This window comes from Corvus moneduloides, chromosome 19 (assembly GCF_009650955.1).
Source record: "Corvus moneduloides isolate bCorMon1 chromosome 19, bCorMon1.pri, whole genome shotgun sequence".
NCBI classification, from domain to species: Eukaryota; Metazoa; Chordata; class Aves; order Passeriformes; family Corvidae; genus Corvus; species Corvus moneduloides.
In genome coordinates this window covers 8932807-8950465 of record NC_045494.1, presented here as the reverse complement: position 1 = coordinate 8950465, position 17659 = coordinate 8932807, and the positions used below count along the sequence as shown (strand labels likewise).

Here is a 17659-nt window from a genome sequence, read left to right as displayed (position 1 = left end):
GCGTGGCTGTGTTTTCTCCCTTCATCTCTGGTGCTGCCTTACAGGGCCTGTCTGCACCCTGTGAGTGTCAGCACTAAAAAAAACCCTGCGGTTTGTAAAGCTTAGGATATTTTATAGAAACAAGGATATTTTATAGAAACAAGTAAGATGAAAATACTTATTCAGGCTCTAAGGTGCTTCCCTAGCAGCAAGACTGGGACTGTCCCTTGTGGGGGCTCAGAGGGCCTGGGCAGGAGCATGGATTTGAGGTGTGCTCCTGCAGCCTCCCTCCCTGCCTCCCCAGCCTGTTTGAAGTCCCTCTGAGGTGGGTATGTCAGCCCAGTCGTGCAGGTACCTGCTGAGCAGCAGCAGCAGCATGTTTCGGTGTTTAAATCACCTTCCTGCTCCTCTCTCAAGGGATGATTCATGGTGATTGATCACTCTGAGCTGGGTGTGAAGGCAGCCCTGGCTGTTTCCTTACTGGCACTGCAGAGCTTCAAATGAAGCTGATTTTTACCCTTAAAGCCACTGCCTGTTGCAACTCCTCTGTCTTTTAGAATTGCTCCTTTCACTGTCAGTGGGAGAATCCCCTGGAGCTTTCTGGAGCTTTCCAAAGGTATTTGTACCAACTAAATTGGACTTTTCAGCTTGGGGCTTGTTGTTCATGTGTGAGTTGATTGGAAATGAGTTTGGGTTTGAGAGGCTGGTTTTTCTCCACTCCCCTAAATCTTGGGCAGGTGTTTATGGTGCTGGTTTGATGGCAAAATCACCCTTTGAAATTCTGGAGTAAATGACATAGATGGAAGATAAAGAGCAATGAGAAATGAAGTTGTGCCAGTGCAAGGAAAGTAATAGTGGAATTATGTCCTTAGCAAGCAAGGCAGAGACACAAGTGATGACTGATGCTGGGTGACAGCATATCACAGATCAACCTGCCCCAGTTTCCAGGAAAACTGAGAGTTTTATGTATAATAACAGCCCAGGACTACAACTCTAAAGCTGGGCTAAACGAGCTGCTTTCTGCAGTGCTTTTGTGTCTCAGTTTTCCCACCTGTAAAGTTGGACAATAGTAATTTCCTCCCAAAAGAGCTGCCAGTGCTGGCTGGAAGCTGCTCTGTGTTACAGCACTGAGGAAACAGTGGCTATTATTAATCAGGCCTCATATTTTTTCAACCTTCTGCATAACTAAATTTTGTTTGGTTTGATTTTTAAAACTTGGAATCGATGGCTGGACCAAATTATAGCTGGAAGCTGAGAGTATAAGAAAAGACATCCAAATGCTGCTCAGTTTGCTCTGTAAAGGACAGAACTGCTGAGGCTGCATCACTTGTGGTTCCTGAGCCCAGTGCCAGCATACAGAATTCCCTCCTTACAGCTTTTCCATAGCACGTGCCAAGTATCCAGCTCTTCAGTCTGTTATAAATCATCCCTAATTCTGTAATTGGTTTGCTGGTTATTATAGGCAGACTCTGGTTGATCCTTCAGTGGTTTTCCTCTATCCACATTTTCAGTGGGCTCTTTTATTGTTGATTCTGTTTTCCAGTTCCTTGCTCCCCTTTCCCAGTTCTAGCAGGCCCCATGGCTCCAGTCCAGTGTTTTCCCTGCAAGAGATGAGGCAGAGTCCCCTCTGCATTTGGGGCTGCTTTTCCACCAAGAGCTGCCAGGGGAAGGGGCTCCTTGTGCCTCTGCTGTGCAGACATGGGAGGCAAACGTAAGGTCATGCAGGTAGGAATGCTCTGAATCGCTCTCACAGGATGGGGAGCTGCATTCAGGGCTGGATTTGGAATCAGACAGTGAAGCACGGCTTGCAGCATGACTGTGCCATTCCCTGCCTACCCAGGGATGTCTCTGCATGGGCACAGGAGCAGCCAAACAGCCATGCCTGGCTTGTTGGCACGTGCTCAGCCTGCAGCCAGACTGGTTTGTGCTGCTGAGGAGGTCAGGAGAGCTGCTGTGTGGTCCCTCTCCCCCACACTTTCTGTGCGTCCCTCTGCTGCAGCACCAGCAAACCTGGCTTTTCAGGGCTCCAGCACTGTGCCTCTGCTCCCCTTTTCCCCCATCCCTAGGGATGAGTATTCACTTCTCTAAACTGCACTTGTGAAAGTGCACCTGGTGATCCAGGCACTGGGGGAAGGCCCTGCTCTGGGTTAGGTGTGGTGTTGGATGAAAATTAGGGATCCTCTCACTTGGTGGCAAGTAAGATCCAGTTCCCTCCTGTACCACTTTGGAAGGACACAACAGGCACAAAGCTGAGGTTGTTGCTTAATTCATGTAGTTTCAACTCAAACTCAGACCATAAAAGCCATAAACCAGGGTTCTTTATTTGTGAAAAATGGATTAAGCTGTGAGGGGTTTGAGAGTTTGACTTTGACCTGCTTTTGTTTTTCAAACTTGCAGTTAGATTCTGAAGTGCTTAGCTGGCAGTTCTGAAAGCAGCTCAGGGATTTTACAGTGATTCTTGGAGCGGGGTGGGGGATGTATTCATGTGGGTAAGCTCATGAGCCACCTTGAAGAGTTTTGTTTTTAGAAACTGGAGCTATTGAAAATGGAAAGCACTTATGGCCTTTCATTTAGACTTCCCTTACATTCAGGGATTTTCCTTCTATTGAATGGGCATTGACTACTGCCTTTGATTTTTTATTTTGTTGTCTGTTAATGCCCTCTTCAACTTTAATTTCAGGTTGTAGTATTCTCTTCCCTAACCATTCCATGAAAATGGCCATCTGAGGTACCGTGTGGTTGAGCAGATGTTATCTTGGTAATGAAATTCCGCCCTGAGTAATTGGACATTCTTCCTGGTTCCTCGTCGTTTAGGCAGAAGAAAAGAACAAAACCTGCTGATTTGATATGAGTAATTGTTTCATTAAATTATTTGCTTCCTTACCATAACCATCAGCCCAACGAAAGCAGCCTGACCATCAGATCATACATGATGATCCTTTCATGCTGGGGGGTTTTGGTGCTTCATTGTCAGATGGAATCACAGGGAGAAAAGTTAGGAAACACATGGCTAAATTATTTACCTCTTAATCATGTGCACTTAAGACCACAGAAAGCCTGGCTGTGCTGTGTCCTAACCAAGGGAATCAGCCCCTGGAAAAAGCAGAGAGAGAAGGTGTATGAGGCTTTAGGTCACCACAGCTGCCTGGCCTCCTGCATCTGAGCATTGTGGATTGATGCTGACAGGCTGAACATCTGTGTTTTCCTACTGTGGAGCAAGAAGGGGAGAGAGCTGCATGAAATCCTGGCCACTGGCAAGAAAATGTGGCTCAGGACTGGACTGTGGCAAGTTTTAGCAGTGGTGGTGGCTCATGCCATTGCTGTTGTTTGTGTTTGGCCATCCTGGGTTTGGCAGTCGGGTTTGTGCAGATGTTTGGGGACACAGGGACACTGTCCCCAGTGACACTGAGGACAGGGAAATAGGCCTGTTCATGTGTTAAGTTACTTAGACTTAACTGAGATCTCAGCCATGATTTCCAGTGGGAGATTATTCCCCATCCATGTGAGCTGCTCTCACTCGCATCCCACCTCCCCGTCTCCACGGTTCAGCGGGTTTGGTGCTCGTGAATAACAGATCACCCCAAATGCACTTCAAAAACCTACCCCTCATTTCCTAATTGCAAGCTTGAGAGTCAGGCTGCTGCATCAGAGCAGCCACATGATTCATATGTGCCTACAGATGAAGTCAGGGCTTGGAGGCTCTTTGGATGTGAATTCCACTGAATTATCCCCAAGCTGCTGCGGAAAGCAGTTCCAGGTCACTGCCAATCAGTCCTGCAGACCTCTGCACGCTGTTCTCTGCAAAGCCTGTGTGATCCAGGAATGCTATCAGGGACTTTGATCATCGAGCTGATTCCTATCTCCCTCTCCAAGATCTGGGCAGGTATGTTTTTATAAGGCTCCCCTGGGCTTGGAGCAGCCAACATTCCTGCAGCTGGAAAGCTAGGCAGTAACAAGCTAGACAGCCCCGAGTTTTAATCCCAGTTTGGACAACCCTTTTCAGAGCTTAGAAATGAAAATATGTGTTTGCTTTTTTTAATAACTAAATGAGGATAATGAATGTAGGTAAGCAGTGCACTGTATGGATTAACTGACTGGCACAAGAGGTGCGTTGTGTGAGCTAGGGCTGCAGGGGAAAGGCAGAGCCATCAGAGGTGCCATGAGAGTTTAATTTCCTCAGGAAGGTGGCAGAGAGAAGGGCAGATCCTGCCAGTCTCCAGTGCTGGTTGTCAGGCCTTTGTCCTTTCTCACAGGCATCTTGCTGTCCTGGGCACCAGCAATGGGAATCGGGCACGGACAATGGGAATTGTGCCCTGCAGAGGGCACAGAGCATGGGCCAGGCCATGCCACCAGCAGTCATTCTGCTGGCACAGAGCTCCTCCAGTGGGAGTGAGCAGATCCAGTGGGATGACTGAACTCCTGGTCCTTTCTGCTGTCTCAGAGAATCCCAGCTGTTGGATTCTGGGGTGAGTCAAGCCCCACTGCACATGCAGCAGTGCCCAAAGCCCTCCCTGGTACCTGCCAGGGCAGCCCTGTCCTGGCCAAACAAGGTCTCATCTCCTGTGTGGTGATCTCCTGCTTCCTTTCCCTTGAATCCAGGGGCTCTCCACGCTGGGTTTTGCAGGGATTCCCAAGGCCAGGTGCAGTGTCACCGTTCCCCTCCTGCTCTGTTTGGCGGCTGCCTGCCAGCACTGGGCCCTGTGCTGCTGGGGCAGAGCTGGGTGGAAAAGTCCTCTGCATCTCCTCTCCAGCATCACAGCCACAAAAGAGTGCTTGGTCAGGAAAGGAGCTTGGAGGATCATTTGTAAAAGAAACAGCTGGAGAGGGACATGGGGAGCATTTATAGTCCTGACACCTGAGGTTCTACCCCTGTGTCAGTCGGACTTGCTCTTCCCCAAGCTCAGATCTGCTCTGCTGCACACGGGCAGGTCTTTGCAGTGTAAATTCCCGCTTCTCTTTGTCTCAGGGGTCTCTGTTTTCTCCATAACAGCCACTTTCGCCCACCAGGCAATGCCTTGGAACCCCAGGGCAGCACTGAGCCTCACCGCCCCTCCCTGGGAAATCTCCATCTTCCTCCCCTTTTGTGAGAGAAGCTTGGTCAGAGAGATTGAAGGAGGCAGTGGCACAGCTCAATGTTCCCGAATGCCTCGCTTTGTGAGAGTCCTTGTAATGAGGGGTTTTTTTCTCTGGGGCTCATCCTTTCCTAACTTGTACCCTTCCCTCCTCACTCCAATATGCATTTCTGCGTGCTGCTGCCTCTGCTGTTCTCTCTCTCCCTCTGACCCTTTCCTGGGCCTCTGGCTGCTGGCCTCAGCCCACAGTGTGGAGCTGGCGGTGCTTGTCTCTCCCTCCTCTGATCACTGCTGTGTTTAGTTTGGGAGATTACGTTTCTGCATGTGGGACCCCCCCCACGCTGGGGAACGGGGCTCCCTGGAGGAGGATGCTGGGGGAGAGACAGCACAGACCCCTTGCAGTCAACACTTTTTGTGCCTGCAACAACTCTAAGACACATGTTGCAGGAAGAACCGGCTGCTGAGGGCACCACAGCTGGGCCAGGCTCTGCAGCAGCTGCAGGAGGTGCAACATCTGCAGCCCCAGTGGCTGCAGGTGCCACGGGGCTCAGAGCAGCCGGCCCAGGCTCATCCTGCCAAAGGTCACTGCTGTGTGTGTCCCGAGGTGGGGGCAAGCGAGGCTGACACAGCCTCTCTGAAGAGTGGCCAGCTCTGTGCCTCTGCCAGCACTGTGCTGGCACTCCAGTGCCACGCTGGGATGCGTTTGGCAGGGGGATGTTTGGAGCTGGGGCAGGATGGGTGTGGATTCCAGGGCTGGATGTGCGAGGCTCACACGGTGCCTGCCAGAGCTGCAGCCAGGCTGAGCCTGCAGTCCAAATCCCTCACTTTCAGGAGCAGTAAATTCTCTCACTGTCTTACGAAAGAGCGGGAAGAAGAAAAAAGCTCTAAATGACTTACCTATTTGAAGCCTGTGGGCTCTGCATTGTATTAAACATTAACCTGCCTTTCTGAGCCAAGCGACTGATTCTCTGGGCAATTCTGAGGCCCGGCAGGCAAAGAAAAGGATTCTTTGTCAGAGACTATTTCAGAAAATTATCCCTTCAGTCATTTTCTGTCTCATCGTGTTTGTTTGGCCCTGCAGTAGGACGCCTGCCGCACAATTTGCTGTTTGTGTTTGGGCAGCGGAGCTGATCAAACAGCCACGGCTCCGAGCAAGCTGCTTCCACCACGCTGCTCCCCAGCAGCCCTGGGACGATGGCACAGACACCGTTTGCACACGTAATCACACAGACACAGAACCAGCCACTGAATCACACCCATGAGCACGTGTAATTGCACACTAAAGGAGGCACACGCGCACATATCCCCATAATCAAGAAGGGAAAGCTGCTTTTTGAACTGTAAAGTGAGAGCTGAGTGTTTAACACTCGTGCCCATCAGAGAGGTGCAGGCAGGAGCAGAACAGTGGGGTCAGTGACCAGGAGCGGGCTCTGCTCCCGACTTTGCCCGTACTTGGTGTACGAGGTGGGGCAAGTCGTTGCACTATTGTTCCTCCTCCACGCATTGTGACTAATGGTTTCAAAAGCACCTGTGGAAAGGGTAATATATCATTGCTATTGCCTCAAATGTGTGCTTGATTAAGCAACAAACTTTTGGTGGTTCAGGAGGGTTTTTCTGGTGAAAGTTTTGTTGATGACAGTTTTTGCAAACGTCTCCCCCCTGCAGACCCCAGCAGATGTAGTTCTGTCGTGCAGCCCTGGGTAGTTGTTGTTGCTACAATCCTGAGAATATGGAGTGCTCCTGAGCTGTTCCAGTGCAAAGTCTGGCTGCTTAGCACTGAAACCCCCAATGACTTCAGCCAGCTCTTCCAGTTTTGCTCTAAAGCCGGAGAGAGGCTCGGACAATCCATTTTCTCAGATCTGTTACAGAGGGGATAATCTATGGCTGAGAAATGGTAAGAAATGCTGATAGGACCATATCTTCTTAATCCAGCTCATCTACCTCCTTCCTCTGTCCCTGTGCAATGCTAGGGTTAGGGCTGGCAACAGAAAACTTCATTCCTACTGTGGAAGAATCTGAAACCAAGCAGAAAGCCCTTCCTACGGAACCCATGCCTTAGGGCTGGTGGAATTCTCTCATGTGAGCAGGACTTGTGCTCTGCACCTTTGTGTGTGGGTGACCCACCTGAGGGGCTGTGGAAATCTTTCCAGGGAGCAGCCTGGCCCTTCCTCCAGCAGTTCAGGCTCCTGCATTTCCCTGTGCCCTTAGAGCAAATTAAGAGCAGCTATGACTTTCTTCCTGTCTGTGTTTGTAATGCTCCCGGCTGATTGCATTTGTGTAATTAATTGCCCAACCTGCGTCTCGAAGGGGGGTGATCCGGAGCGTGTTTGCCCTCCTGGCACGTAAGGAATAGTAAAATCCTGCTCCCCACACCTGGGGCGATGTCTGGGGGCTGTTTCTGGGGTCCGTGGCTCTCTGCTCCCCCCCCGCAGCAGTGAGTAAGCGAGGTGCGAGCCTGCACAAACGTTTTGTTCGGCTTGCAGCTTTGAATGAGCCCTGGACGAGCGAGTTTGGAGAGGAAAGAGGCGTTTTCACGGGTCACTAATGCACTTTGAACTAGAGACGGGAGAGCAGCGCTGACCTGAGCTGCTTCAGCAGCCAAGGGCTGAATCAAATCCGTGGGGTGCGCCGGGCTGGAGGCGTGAAATTCCATCCCTTCCCTTGGCTGCAGCGGCGAAACGCACCGGGATTTCCAAGGCGGGGAGCTGGCAGGGCCGAGCCCCGGGGATGATTTGCGTGCCGCGGGGGTTAAGGTGCAGCCGCGGGGGAGGCTGAGCCCCGCTCTTCCCCTGCCCGTGCCAGGAGACTTGGAACAGCCCGCACCGGTGTGTGCGGCTGGGAAAGGTGTGCGCTAACAACTGGGAGCGCTGGGCTGCCCCTCGGCCGGAGCCACGCGCGGATGTGGTGGCACCGTGCGCGTCCCCTCCCCGGCCCTGCCTACAAAAGGATCGTGGCACCCCCGCGACCCAGCACCCCACCCGGCCTCGCCCCTGCTCCCATGTCACAGCCCGGAGCGACGGCATGAAGAAATCCTCGTATTCAGGTGAGCCTCCCTCTGCTCTCGCCTCTCCCTTTGTGTGTGTACTGGGAAAAGAAAAAGGTTGAAAAACCCCGGAGTACGACGCGCACAAGCCCTCCCGGCTGCGAGCGCTCTGCGGAGGAGTGAGCAGCTGGTTTACTGTGTATAAACAAGTGGAAAAGGCTTAAAAAGCAAAGCAAAGGCAGCGAGGCAGCTTGTTCCAGGCAGAGCCCGGCACTGGGGGCACGGACCTTGTTATCTGAAGGCACCTGTGCCAGCACGGGGTGAGATCCAGCGCCGAGTGGCAGCGTGGCATCGGACCAGGACGGTGGTGTGTGTGTGTGTGCGTGACACTGGGCTGCCGGGATTTCCAAACGGGGTGCAAGAGATGGGATCCCCTAATGCTGCGGGACTCTGTTCTGCCTTCTCCCCGTCCTGGCTCTGCCAGTCTCGCCCTATGGGGTGAGGGCATTGCGCCCCCTGTTCGTGCAGGCTCCTTTCTCCCCGGCTGACACAGAGTGTGCAACCATGCCTGGTGTCGCTCTCTGAATTCCCTGTGAAATCCTGCCCCAGGAAGTGGCTGGTGCACCACAGAGTGGACACACGTCTCCTGTAAAAGGTCCCCTGCTAACCCCGTAAAGCTCAGGGGCCTCTGGCAGCTCCTCCAGCTGCTGGACTCTGCTCTGCAGCTGATTTCTGCTCTGCTCCAGGCACCAGCCTGTGGCTCCGTGCTCTGCAAGCCAAGTTCTGCCCTGGCTTCGGCCTGGCCCCTGTGGGGACACGGTGTCATCATGCCAGCCTCCCCCTAATGCCCCAAGCCACGGGTCTGGCCACCCTGCAGGGGTGTTGGTGCCACGTCATGGCCACAGGACTCTGCCTGAGCTCATGAGCCACAGGAGCTGGGGGTTTGGCTTCACTCAGAAAATTCACTCTGTGATGCTGCTGCCTGTTTGTTGTTAAAATTAATTAGCAACGTTTCTCTCTTGCACATTTTTCTTCTCTCTTTAGCGTCGCTAAATGGGCTGCCGGGAGCGTTTATTAGGGCTTGTGTGCCGGGAACCTGAGACAGTCTGAGTGTGATGATTAGCATGTTGTAATGGATTAAATTGAGTACTAATGGTTGTACCCTGTGTGTAGGGAAACCTGTTATTTGTTGTGGCCTCCTGAGGCGGTTGGAGCAGCCCTGGAGCAGGGAGGAGAGGTCTGGATACAACTGGCTGCCACACAAAAAAGCTGCCGGTGTCGTGACTCCTTGCAGATGAGGCCAAGGGTCCTTAGCTGCTTTGCTTGTTTGGGGTGGGCTGTGCCAGAGTGGAGCTGGGGCACTGCAAAGCCCCTGATGTGTCTCTGGTCGGTGCCCAAACCCTCCTATACTCGATGGTACAGCTGAGCTGCCACCTGGGCATTTCCTTTGTTTCCGAGGGTCTGGGGTTGTATTTTGGAAACGCTGCTTTGAGATTTCCCTGGGTACGGTGCAGCTATTTAAACAAAAAGAACTGAACTGCCGTTCCCAGAACCCACTACTGGGAAGCAACAGGACAGCTGCACTCCTTACAAACACCTCCCACCTTGCACAGAGCGCAGGCAGCGCTGCTGAGCTGCTCTGGGTGGCAAAGGCTTCACTTTGGGCGCTGCAGCTCCGGCTGTGCTGTGCCGGGGCCGATAAATCTCCCTGATTTATCGGGCAGAGGGTGAATGAAGGTGGAGGAATCACCCACGGCACTGGGTGGGCCACCCTGGGGAGCTGCCACCTCTGTGAGAGGCAGCCAGCCCTCCGTGGCTGGTGTGCTCACAAATCAGGGCAGAGCAATGGGCCCTCGTTTTGGGGAATTTCACTGGGAATCCTGATTGCTTCTCGCAGATGTAAGATGTACAGGGTGCTGCAGAGCCTCTGGGCTCTCTGCTGTCTGTCACAGGAGCTGGTGAGGTGACAAAGTGACTTCTTAGCTGCAAAAGCTGATGCTGACAGCCCCTGGCAGGCTGGATAGACGGTGCCTGGTTGAGAAACTCCGGCAAATGATGGCAAAGGAAAAAAAAATCCCGAACATCTAAACACTTTTTGAGGCCAGGGAACATCCCTCCCTGGCCTGATTTCTCCCTCTCTGGCATATTCTGGATCTGTTTTGTGGACTGGGTCCCCCCTGAACCCGGCTGAAGGATCTTGCTTGACTTCCCTGGGCTGAACCTCCGGCTCCATCCTCCTCCGTGGGCACATCAGCGCTCTCCTGTTATCGGGCTGTTCCCTGCCCCAGGCAAGATTTACCTTCCCTAAAGCACTTCAGGGGCGATCCCAACCCATCTGCTGCGACTTCTGAGCACACGCCACGTAGGTGGGGTTGGGATGAAGCATTTACCTTGGGGTGCCTCACCTCTTAGGAGCAGAGAGGCTCGGTCAGACCTTTGTGCCGTAGCCGCGGGCACGTGTGGCTCATCCCGGCACTGCTTTTGTTCCTGGAACTCCTGGCAGCATCAGCAGGAGGAGGGGAGAGCGTGAAACATGGGTTTTACACAGCAATAACTTTTACTGAAGCCAGCTCTTACATGTGTGCCTTGGGGATGTCTGTTATTTCAGTTGCTAAAGGCAAAACTTGACCGGAATACTACTTTCAAGGATTTTTTTGATTCTCGCTTTCCATTACTCAAGCCCAACTGCATCGCCGAAGAAGCAATAGACAGGATTTGTGATAAATGACACGACGACTTATAGGTATTTTCAAGGATGGTGCCAGTGGTTTTGGCCAAGGGTGGTTTTCAGTTTTCAGGTTTATGTGAGATGCTGGCACTCACTAAAGTAAGGATCACCGGAATTACAGTGCCTCCAGAATTATTCGTAGTGGTTATGTGTCACCCACCCTTACCTGAACTGCAGACTCCTAATTTATTGCTTAGGCACTTAGGGAGAAATAACTCTTCATGTATGAGCTAAAGCTATAGGAAAAATTACAGGAGTAACAGCAAGAGCTGTGATTCCATCACTGCATGAGGATTTTCCCATATTGTGACTCGTAAAATGATTCCCTATAAAACATGGGAAATAGAACGTAAGTCAAATTGGATTTGCTGGTGCTGTCTAGAGAATCTGTGGCTGTCTCATCCCTGGAAGTGCTCAAGACAGGTGGGTGGGGCTCTGAGTAACCTGGTCTAGTGGAAGGTGTCCTGCCTGTGGCAGGGCTTGGAATTAGATGGTTTTTGAGGCCCCTTTCCAACCCAAACCACTCTGTGACCCCATCTCAGCTGGGAAGCTTTGGGGGAAACAGCTCTGTCCTTCCTCTGACTGTTGGTTTGGAGTGTCCCAGGGCCCCCTCTTGCCCCAGACCTGTCCTGGGAGCTGACACCACATGGCTCCTGCAGATGCTGTGTCCCTGTGGATCTGAGCCCAGGCAGCAGCAGGTACAGGTGTTGGGGGGGTTTGTGCCCCACCAAAGGGCTCTGGTTTGTGCTCCAGTACATCCAGGGAGTGAAGAGAAGCAGGGAGCTCTTGCTGGGCTGGCAAAGCTGTGGCGTGCAGCTGTGACAGCACAGGGACATGTGCCACACACAGCGAGTCCTCACCCAGCACAGAGGGAGGGGGCTCTTCAAAGCACAGTGAAGAACAGTGCATGGACTTGGCCAACCCTAAATAATCCTCAAGGGCTGTAACTGGCCAAGTTCTGTCTGTCGGGGAGGCCTCGGTCCATACGTGGCTGCAGCTGGTCTGAAACGGCCTGGAAAAACTGAGACTGGATCTTTTTGATACTGCTCAGGAGAGACGTGGTGTGGTTCCCTCAAAGACTTTTTAGCACCCTGCCATAAAAGCTGCTGGGTGGGGCGGGGATGACCCGGTGCCTATTGTTTGCTCCTGAACCCGACCCCACCTCCTGTCACTGAGCTGGCACTGGCTGTGTCTGAGCTGGGGAAAAATGAACAGACTTGTTCAGACCTGATTTTTTTTTTTGTATTTTCTTTTCTCTACTTCGCTGGCCAAACTGCAATATCAAGGAAAAAATACTGCTTGGATCCAACTAAAATATTCATTTAATTTTAGATTGTCATTTGCAACAGAAATTCAAAATAGTTTGTTTTGAAAAGCAAAAAGAAAAAAAGACAACAAACCATTGTTCTTCAGCTCAGACTCTCAGCTAGCTCTTACTCCCCAAAACTTGCATTGCTGGGCCAGTGAGAGTGAGGGGGATGTGAAAGGGAAGAAAAAAGGGGCGAGGAGAGAGTTTTGGAGCCCAGGAGTAGAGGGAAGGGGCAGGATGGTGGTGCTGGCAGTGCCATCATGGAGCGTGATGCCCCTGGAACACCAGTCCCTTGCCTGAGGCTGTGGAAGGTGTTCTTGGTGTGGGTTTGTGTTGGTGTTGTGTCACCTGGTGTTGCTGAAACAGCACGAAGGAAAATGACAAGGACTACAAAATGAACTTGGTTTTTGATAATCCTGAAACAGCAGGAGGCTGCTGCACGGACAAAGGGCTTTGCATTATTTTCAGGATGCTGCAAGCTCTGCAGGTTGGTTGGGTCAGCTGCCAGGGATGATCTGCATCATTCAGATCCATGTGAAAGCTGGTTGATACCAAACATCCATGGCCCCTCATCCTTGCTTTAAGCCCCACAGAAAAGAACAAACAAAATGCTGTTCCTGCATGGCAAACACTTACTCACTTTTGGGCGACCACATCTCCAACTTGTCCATACCCATCTCTCACGTTTTCACACCAGGGAGGAGCAGCCATGGTGCCTGCTTACATTCACACATTCTGTCTTGATGTTTTTTTTCCCCCCAACCTCCTTCATTTTAGTTTTTTAACCACTTGATCTACCACATTAAGCTGTCTCCTTCTCTGTCCCTGCCTGAGCCACTTCCCCATTGCTGCCCACATGTGGGGACAGTGACTTTTGATGTTCCCACTGGCTAGTGCCCTGGGATTGTTGTTTGAGCTGTAGCACCGTTCAAAGATGCCCAGAGAGAGCAGGTACCTTTATCCAGAGTGCCAGGGGATCCAGGGAAAAGCAGGCATGTCCTTCCCACCCCACATCCCTGAATTTCTCGATGACTGCTGTGTGCTGGGTGGCAGAGGCATAAGAATAGGGCAGTGTTGCAGACCACGCTCCCAAACCAGCACTGTCACCAAGAGGCAGCGTTGCCCAGCTCTGCACTGCACAGTTAATACCTTAAACAATTAACCATTCTTCTGATTGCTTTTAAAATGGAAAAGTCGTATTCTTCAGAGAATTAGATTTCTAATATGCCTGTCCTCTCTTGCAGTAGGAAAGCCTGTAATTTTCTTGAGTGTTGCAGACTGTTGGAGTCTCTGTTGGATGAAAGCATCTTGATCCCTGGGCAGACAGTTCTCAGCTGCCTTCAGGGCCTCACAGTCGGTTTCTGTGGCTTAGCAGATATCCAGAGCTGTTGATGGCACTTGGCATCAGTCCTGGCAAACTTTCCTCAGCTCTTCCTTACTGCAAAACCCGAGGTGGGACCGTGAGAAGTCCAATCAAAAGGCACAACTGTTTTATTTTCCTCCTGTGCTGACAGAATATGTTGCCATGGATGTAAATGCAATGTGCCATCACATGTTCCCGAGGGCTCGTGATGATTGATGGGACCTTGTTATGAAAAACCCTCCTATGGCAGCGTCGGGCTGTGCTGGGGTGGCCAGATTGGTGTGGTGGGTTTGGTTGGGTGTTCTGCTGTTTCCAGGCTTGGTGGCGTGTGTGGGCAGGGGTAGAGCTTTGCTCCAGGTAGGAAAAACATCCCAGCATCTGTTAGAGAATAGTTTGGAGAAGCAAGGAAATCCAGCCTGGGGAGGAAGACAAATAACAAACCGCAACACGCAGACGTTTGCAGAACATAGCGAAAGGCCCTGTGGGGCCCAGTGGGGTGAATTCTGCTTCCCCAAAATACCCATCCTCTTCCTGGGACCACCTGGGCTGAGCGAGGAGAAGTGGTGGCACATGGAAGAGGGAGGTGCTGCAGGGACATCCCCAAAAGCAGCGCTGACAGTGAGTGGGGTGCTCTGCGTGAGGCCAGCCTGTACCTCTTCGGTGAGGGGTGGCTTGGGGTTTGCTGCACAAGGTATGATCCAAATCCAAGGAAAAGGCTGTGGAAGAGGAGAGGGCTTTGTATTGCAGCGATTTGTGAGGATTTAACCCGTGGGATGGATGTGTGAGGCCAGGGGGCTCACAGAAAGCAGGCAGAGGTGACCTGCAGGGGACACCTGTCCCTTGGGGTGACACCAGCTGGCTGTGCCAGCGTGTGTAACACCACACCAGGCAGTTCCCCTTCCTGCCAGGTTCCAGCATCCTCAGGAAAAGCAGCTGAGCTTGTGCAGCCTTATGGAATCCCACGAGCAGTGGTGTGGTGGGAGAGGCAGCACAGCCACTGGTGACTCAGCCCGTTCCCACAGTGGCCTCAGTGACTGAGTGGTGACAAGGACAGCTCAAGGCACCCTTCCAAGGTTTCTGCTTGAGAGGGGCACTCACAGCTGCCCGGGAAGCTGCTTCCTGCTGTGTCACTCCTCAGGTGAGCTTCTCCCAGGGCTCAGAGGGATTCAGGCCTCTTTAGAGCAGGGGTTGGTATCCAAGGGGGATGGCACCAGAAATTGGGAAAGGAAAGTTTTTGCCCAGTGCTGCAATACTTGTGAGAACAGCTGGCTGTGCTGGGCAGGAAGGGGCTCATTGGGAAGTTCTTGCCCGAGTTTCAACATTGATCACTGCACTGCACACTCTGAAGCACAACATGAGTGATTTCCATGAGCTGAACTTCTCATTTCAGGTTCAAATCTGATGCCCAGAGCATGTCACTGTGCCCTCCATTTCCCTCAAACACTGTGCTGCCTTCATTGTTCCCGGGTCAAGCAGATGGAAGTTAAACTGGAGGGATGATTGCAAGTTGGAACTAGCAGCAAAAAGGTTTTTTTTCCTTCCCTTTGTCCATGCCAGATGAGTATTATTTACAGGAAACACTTTGTACAGCTTTGAGATTTGTTTGGAGAAGGAGTGTAGGGGAGGAGACAGCTGAAGGCAGAATGGAAATTAAAAAGGTCACAGTAATGCTCAAGAAAATCCATAATTTCCTGGAGTGGGAGTATTGCTATTCTGGGGACTGAGGGAATAGTGGAGCTTGGGCTCCAGCTCCCGGGGGAGAGAGTGCTGAGGGACGAACTGGCTCCCTTTGGGAAGGGACGAGCTTGGCCTCATGGGGCCGAGCCCCGAGCAGCTGCTGGGGAACAGAGGGTCCCTGACACTGCGTTGTTCCCTCAGCTCATCCAGAGTCACGTCCCTCACAGGCTGTGGTGGCCATGCCAGGGACTCTCGGACAGCGGGGAGCGAGCTGGAAGTCCTCGGGAGCAGCCCCCGGGGGTGTGTTTGCTTTGGCCTGATGTTATCCAGGGAAATGGGGATTGCCTGCAGCTTTGTGTAACGGGGAGAATAAACAAAGGGAGCCAGGAGGAGATGCCCTCAGCCGCTGCTGCTGCTGTGCCGTGACTCAGTGCTGAGCTGGGAGTGCCTGGGCACGTACAGAGCAAAGTTGCTGAGAAGAACAACAGACCTTGGAGCAGGACAAGTCAGGACAAAGGACTTGCACAGGACAGCCCAGGGAGGTGGCAGGGGGTTGTTGCAGGGAGTTAAAGAGGCTGGAGGCTTTTTTTTGCCTGCAGGAAAGGCCCAGCTCTGGGCTGCAGAAGAACAAGTGTCACCCATCCCTGCTGTCATGCACCCTGGCTGGTGGGAGCCCCCGGCCTGCCCAGGTCTGTGATAGAGCACTCAGCCACCAGCACCCTAGAAAGGCTTTGCTCTCCTCATTTTCAGCTTCCATCATTCTCCCAAGAAGATTTTCAATTGAATTTTAAGCTTAAAAGCAAAATCTAGGTACGTTTTTATCAGTAGGAATGAGGACGGAACATAATTCTTTGCCAGCGTGGAATTTAATTTGGAGCACTGAAAGTTGATGATGTAGCCAGTCCAAGCCTAATTCTCCTCCTCCTCTTTGCTGTGGGGAAGGTTTTCAAGCTCACTGATTTTCAGTGTTCTGGTGATAGAAGAAGTCACATGTGCTGCAGTGCCCTTATCTGAGGTCACTTGCTAGAAACACTGTGAAATCCTTAAATTCAGACCTTTATCGTGTGCTCTTGCAGCCCTCTCTGCCACGTGAAGGGCTTTTTCCCCTCTGGTGTCCCACCTTCACATGTTTTAGAGCGTGTTTTATAGAACTGGTTATAATGCTGAAAAATGTGGGTTTGAGTTGTGCCCAAACTGTACCAGAACGAGGATTTTCATGAGGTTTCAGGTGCTTGTTTTTTAATTTATTGGGGTTTTTTTTAGCAGGTAAGTTGTGACTCTCAGAGCTGCTATCGACTGAACAGCTCAGACACAACCTGCAGGACTGCCATTACTGCAGCTAATTACCCTTTGACATCAATTTCCATCCAGCTCCATCTGCATCTGTAAACGCTTTCCCAAATTGCTGTTCTGACAAGTGAGATGCCCCAGTTGCAGGGTCCTACATCGGAGAGCTTGGGAAGGCTCTCGGTGCTGTGGCTTGTTGGGGATGTCATGGCTTGGGTGGTCTCCTTGTCCTGCTTGGCAGCTGGAGCAAGAAGCTGTGAGTTATTTCCCGTGGTGGGTTTTTGTCAGATAAACCTCCCAGCAGTGATGTGAAATGGCCTGACAGCTGATTCCCTCAGTTAGTGTTGGGAGCAATGAGTTAATCCTGGGAAGGATGAGCTCAGCCCTTGAGAGTTTGATCCATCTGTGGAGGTTTCAGAGCTTCCTCTGTGGCAAAGCTGCTCTGCTCTGCGTGGTCCTTCATGGACCAGCCACTCTCCAGGAAATCCTCATCATGCATCAGTGTTTTAAAATACATCTCAGGCTTTTTGGACAGTGCACGTGGTGGGGAGAGGGGAGGAGGGTGTCTGTGGCTTCGTGGTTATTTTGTGTGTTTGGCTCTGTGAAGTTTTTAGAGATCATTGTGGGAAAAGTGAGAGCCCTGTTCTTGAGCTGTGATGGAGAGGGAATAGTAAAAAGATGTTTCAGAACATGTGTATGGATTAATGTTCAGATCTTACTGAGCCTTTCATCTCTTTTGGGCCCTGAATACAAGTATGGGAATGGATATGAGGCAGAAAAGCCTCCCATGTCCATGTGCTGGGTGCTTATTTTTGCAGGTTTTTGCATCAAACCCTTTCACAGACTGTGCCTCTTCCTTGGTGGATGATTTTTGGGCTGCTGCTGGCAGAGGTTGTAACACAGGAGAAGGATCTGGAAGATTGGTACAGGGCATGGTCACACAGCTCCTGCTGAGCCAGGAGCAAAACCTCACCTTAGTCCTGGGTAAAAATAAGCAGTGTCCTTGTTCCCAGCCCTGTGGCAGCATTTCTGTGTCCAGAGCCCCTCCAAGGGATGGACAGGCTGCTCCTGGGAGGCACGCAGGGCTGAGCAGTGTTTTCCACAGGTCAGGGGTTCACAGGAGCAGGTGGGAAAGCAGAAGCTGTGCTGGCAGAGATGTCCCCAGGTACCCACGAGCTGTGGCTTTTCTCCTCCCTCCTCACCCCCCTCTTCTTTGCTGGGGCTGCCCAAAGAGGCCCTGCTTTCCCCAGCACTGTTCACA

At 51.9% G+C, this 17659-nt stretch overlaps 1 protein-coding gene across 2 annotated transcripts in view; it reads left to right on the top strand.

Annotated features, from left to right (window-relative positions):
- Window positions 1-3786: 3786 nt before the first annotated feature.
- SEPTIN9 (septin 9) overlaps window positions 3787-17659 on the top strand; it is a 133298-nt gene continuing 119425 nt past the window's right edge. Inside the window, exon 1 of one of the 2 annotated variants that reach the window (XM_032128778.1) lies at window positions 3787-3862. In XM_032128778.1, the coding sequence (XP_031984669.1) occupies window positions 3802-3862 (61 nt within the window). In that variant the 5' untranslated portion in view covers window positions 3787-3801. Of the gene's footprint in view, window positions 3863-7718; window positions 8095-17659 lie in introns of those variants that run through there. The other variant, XM_032128780.1, reaches the window with a different exon arrangement.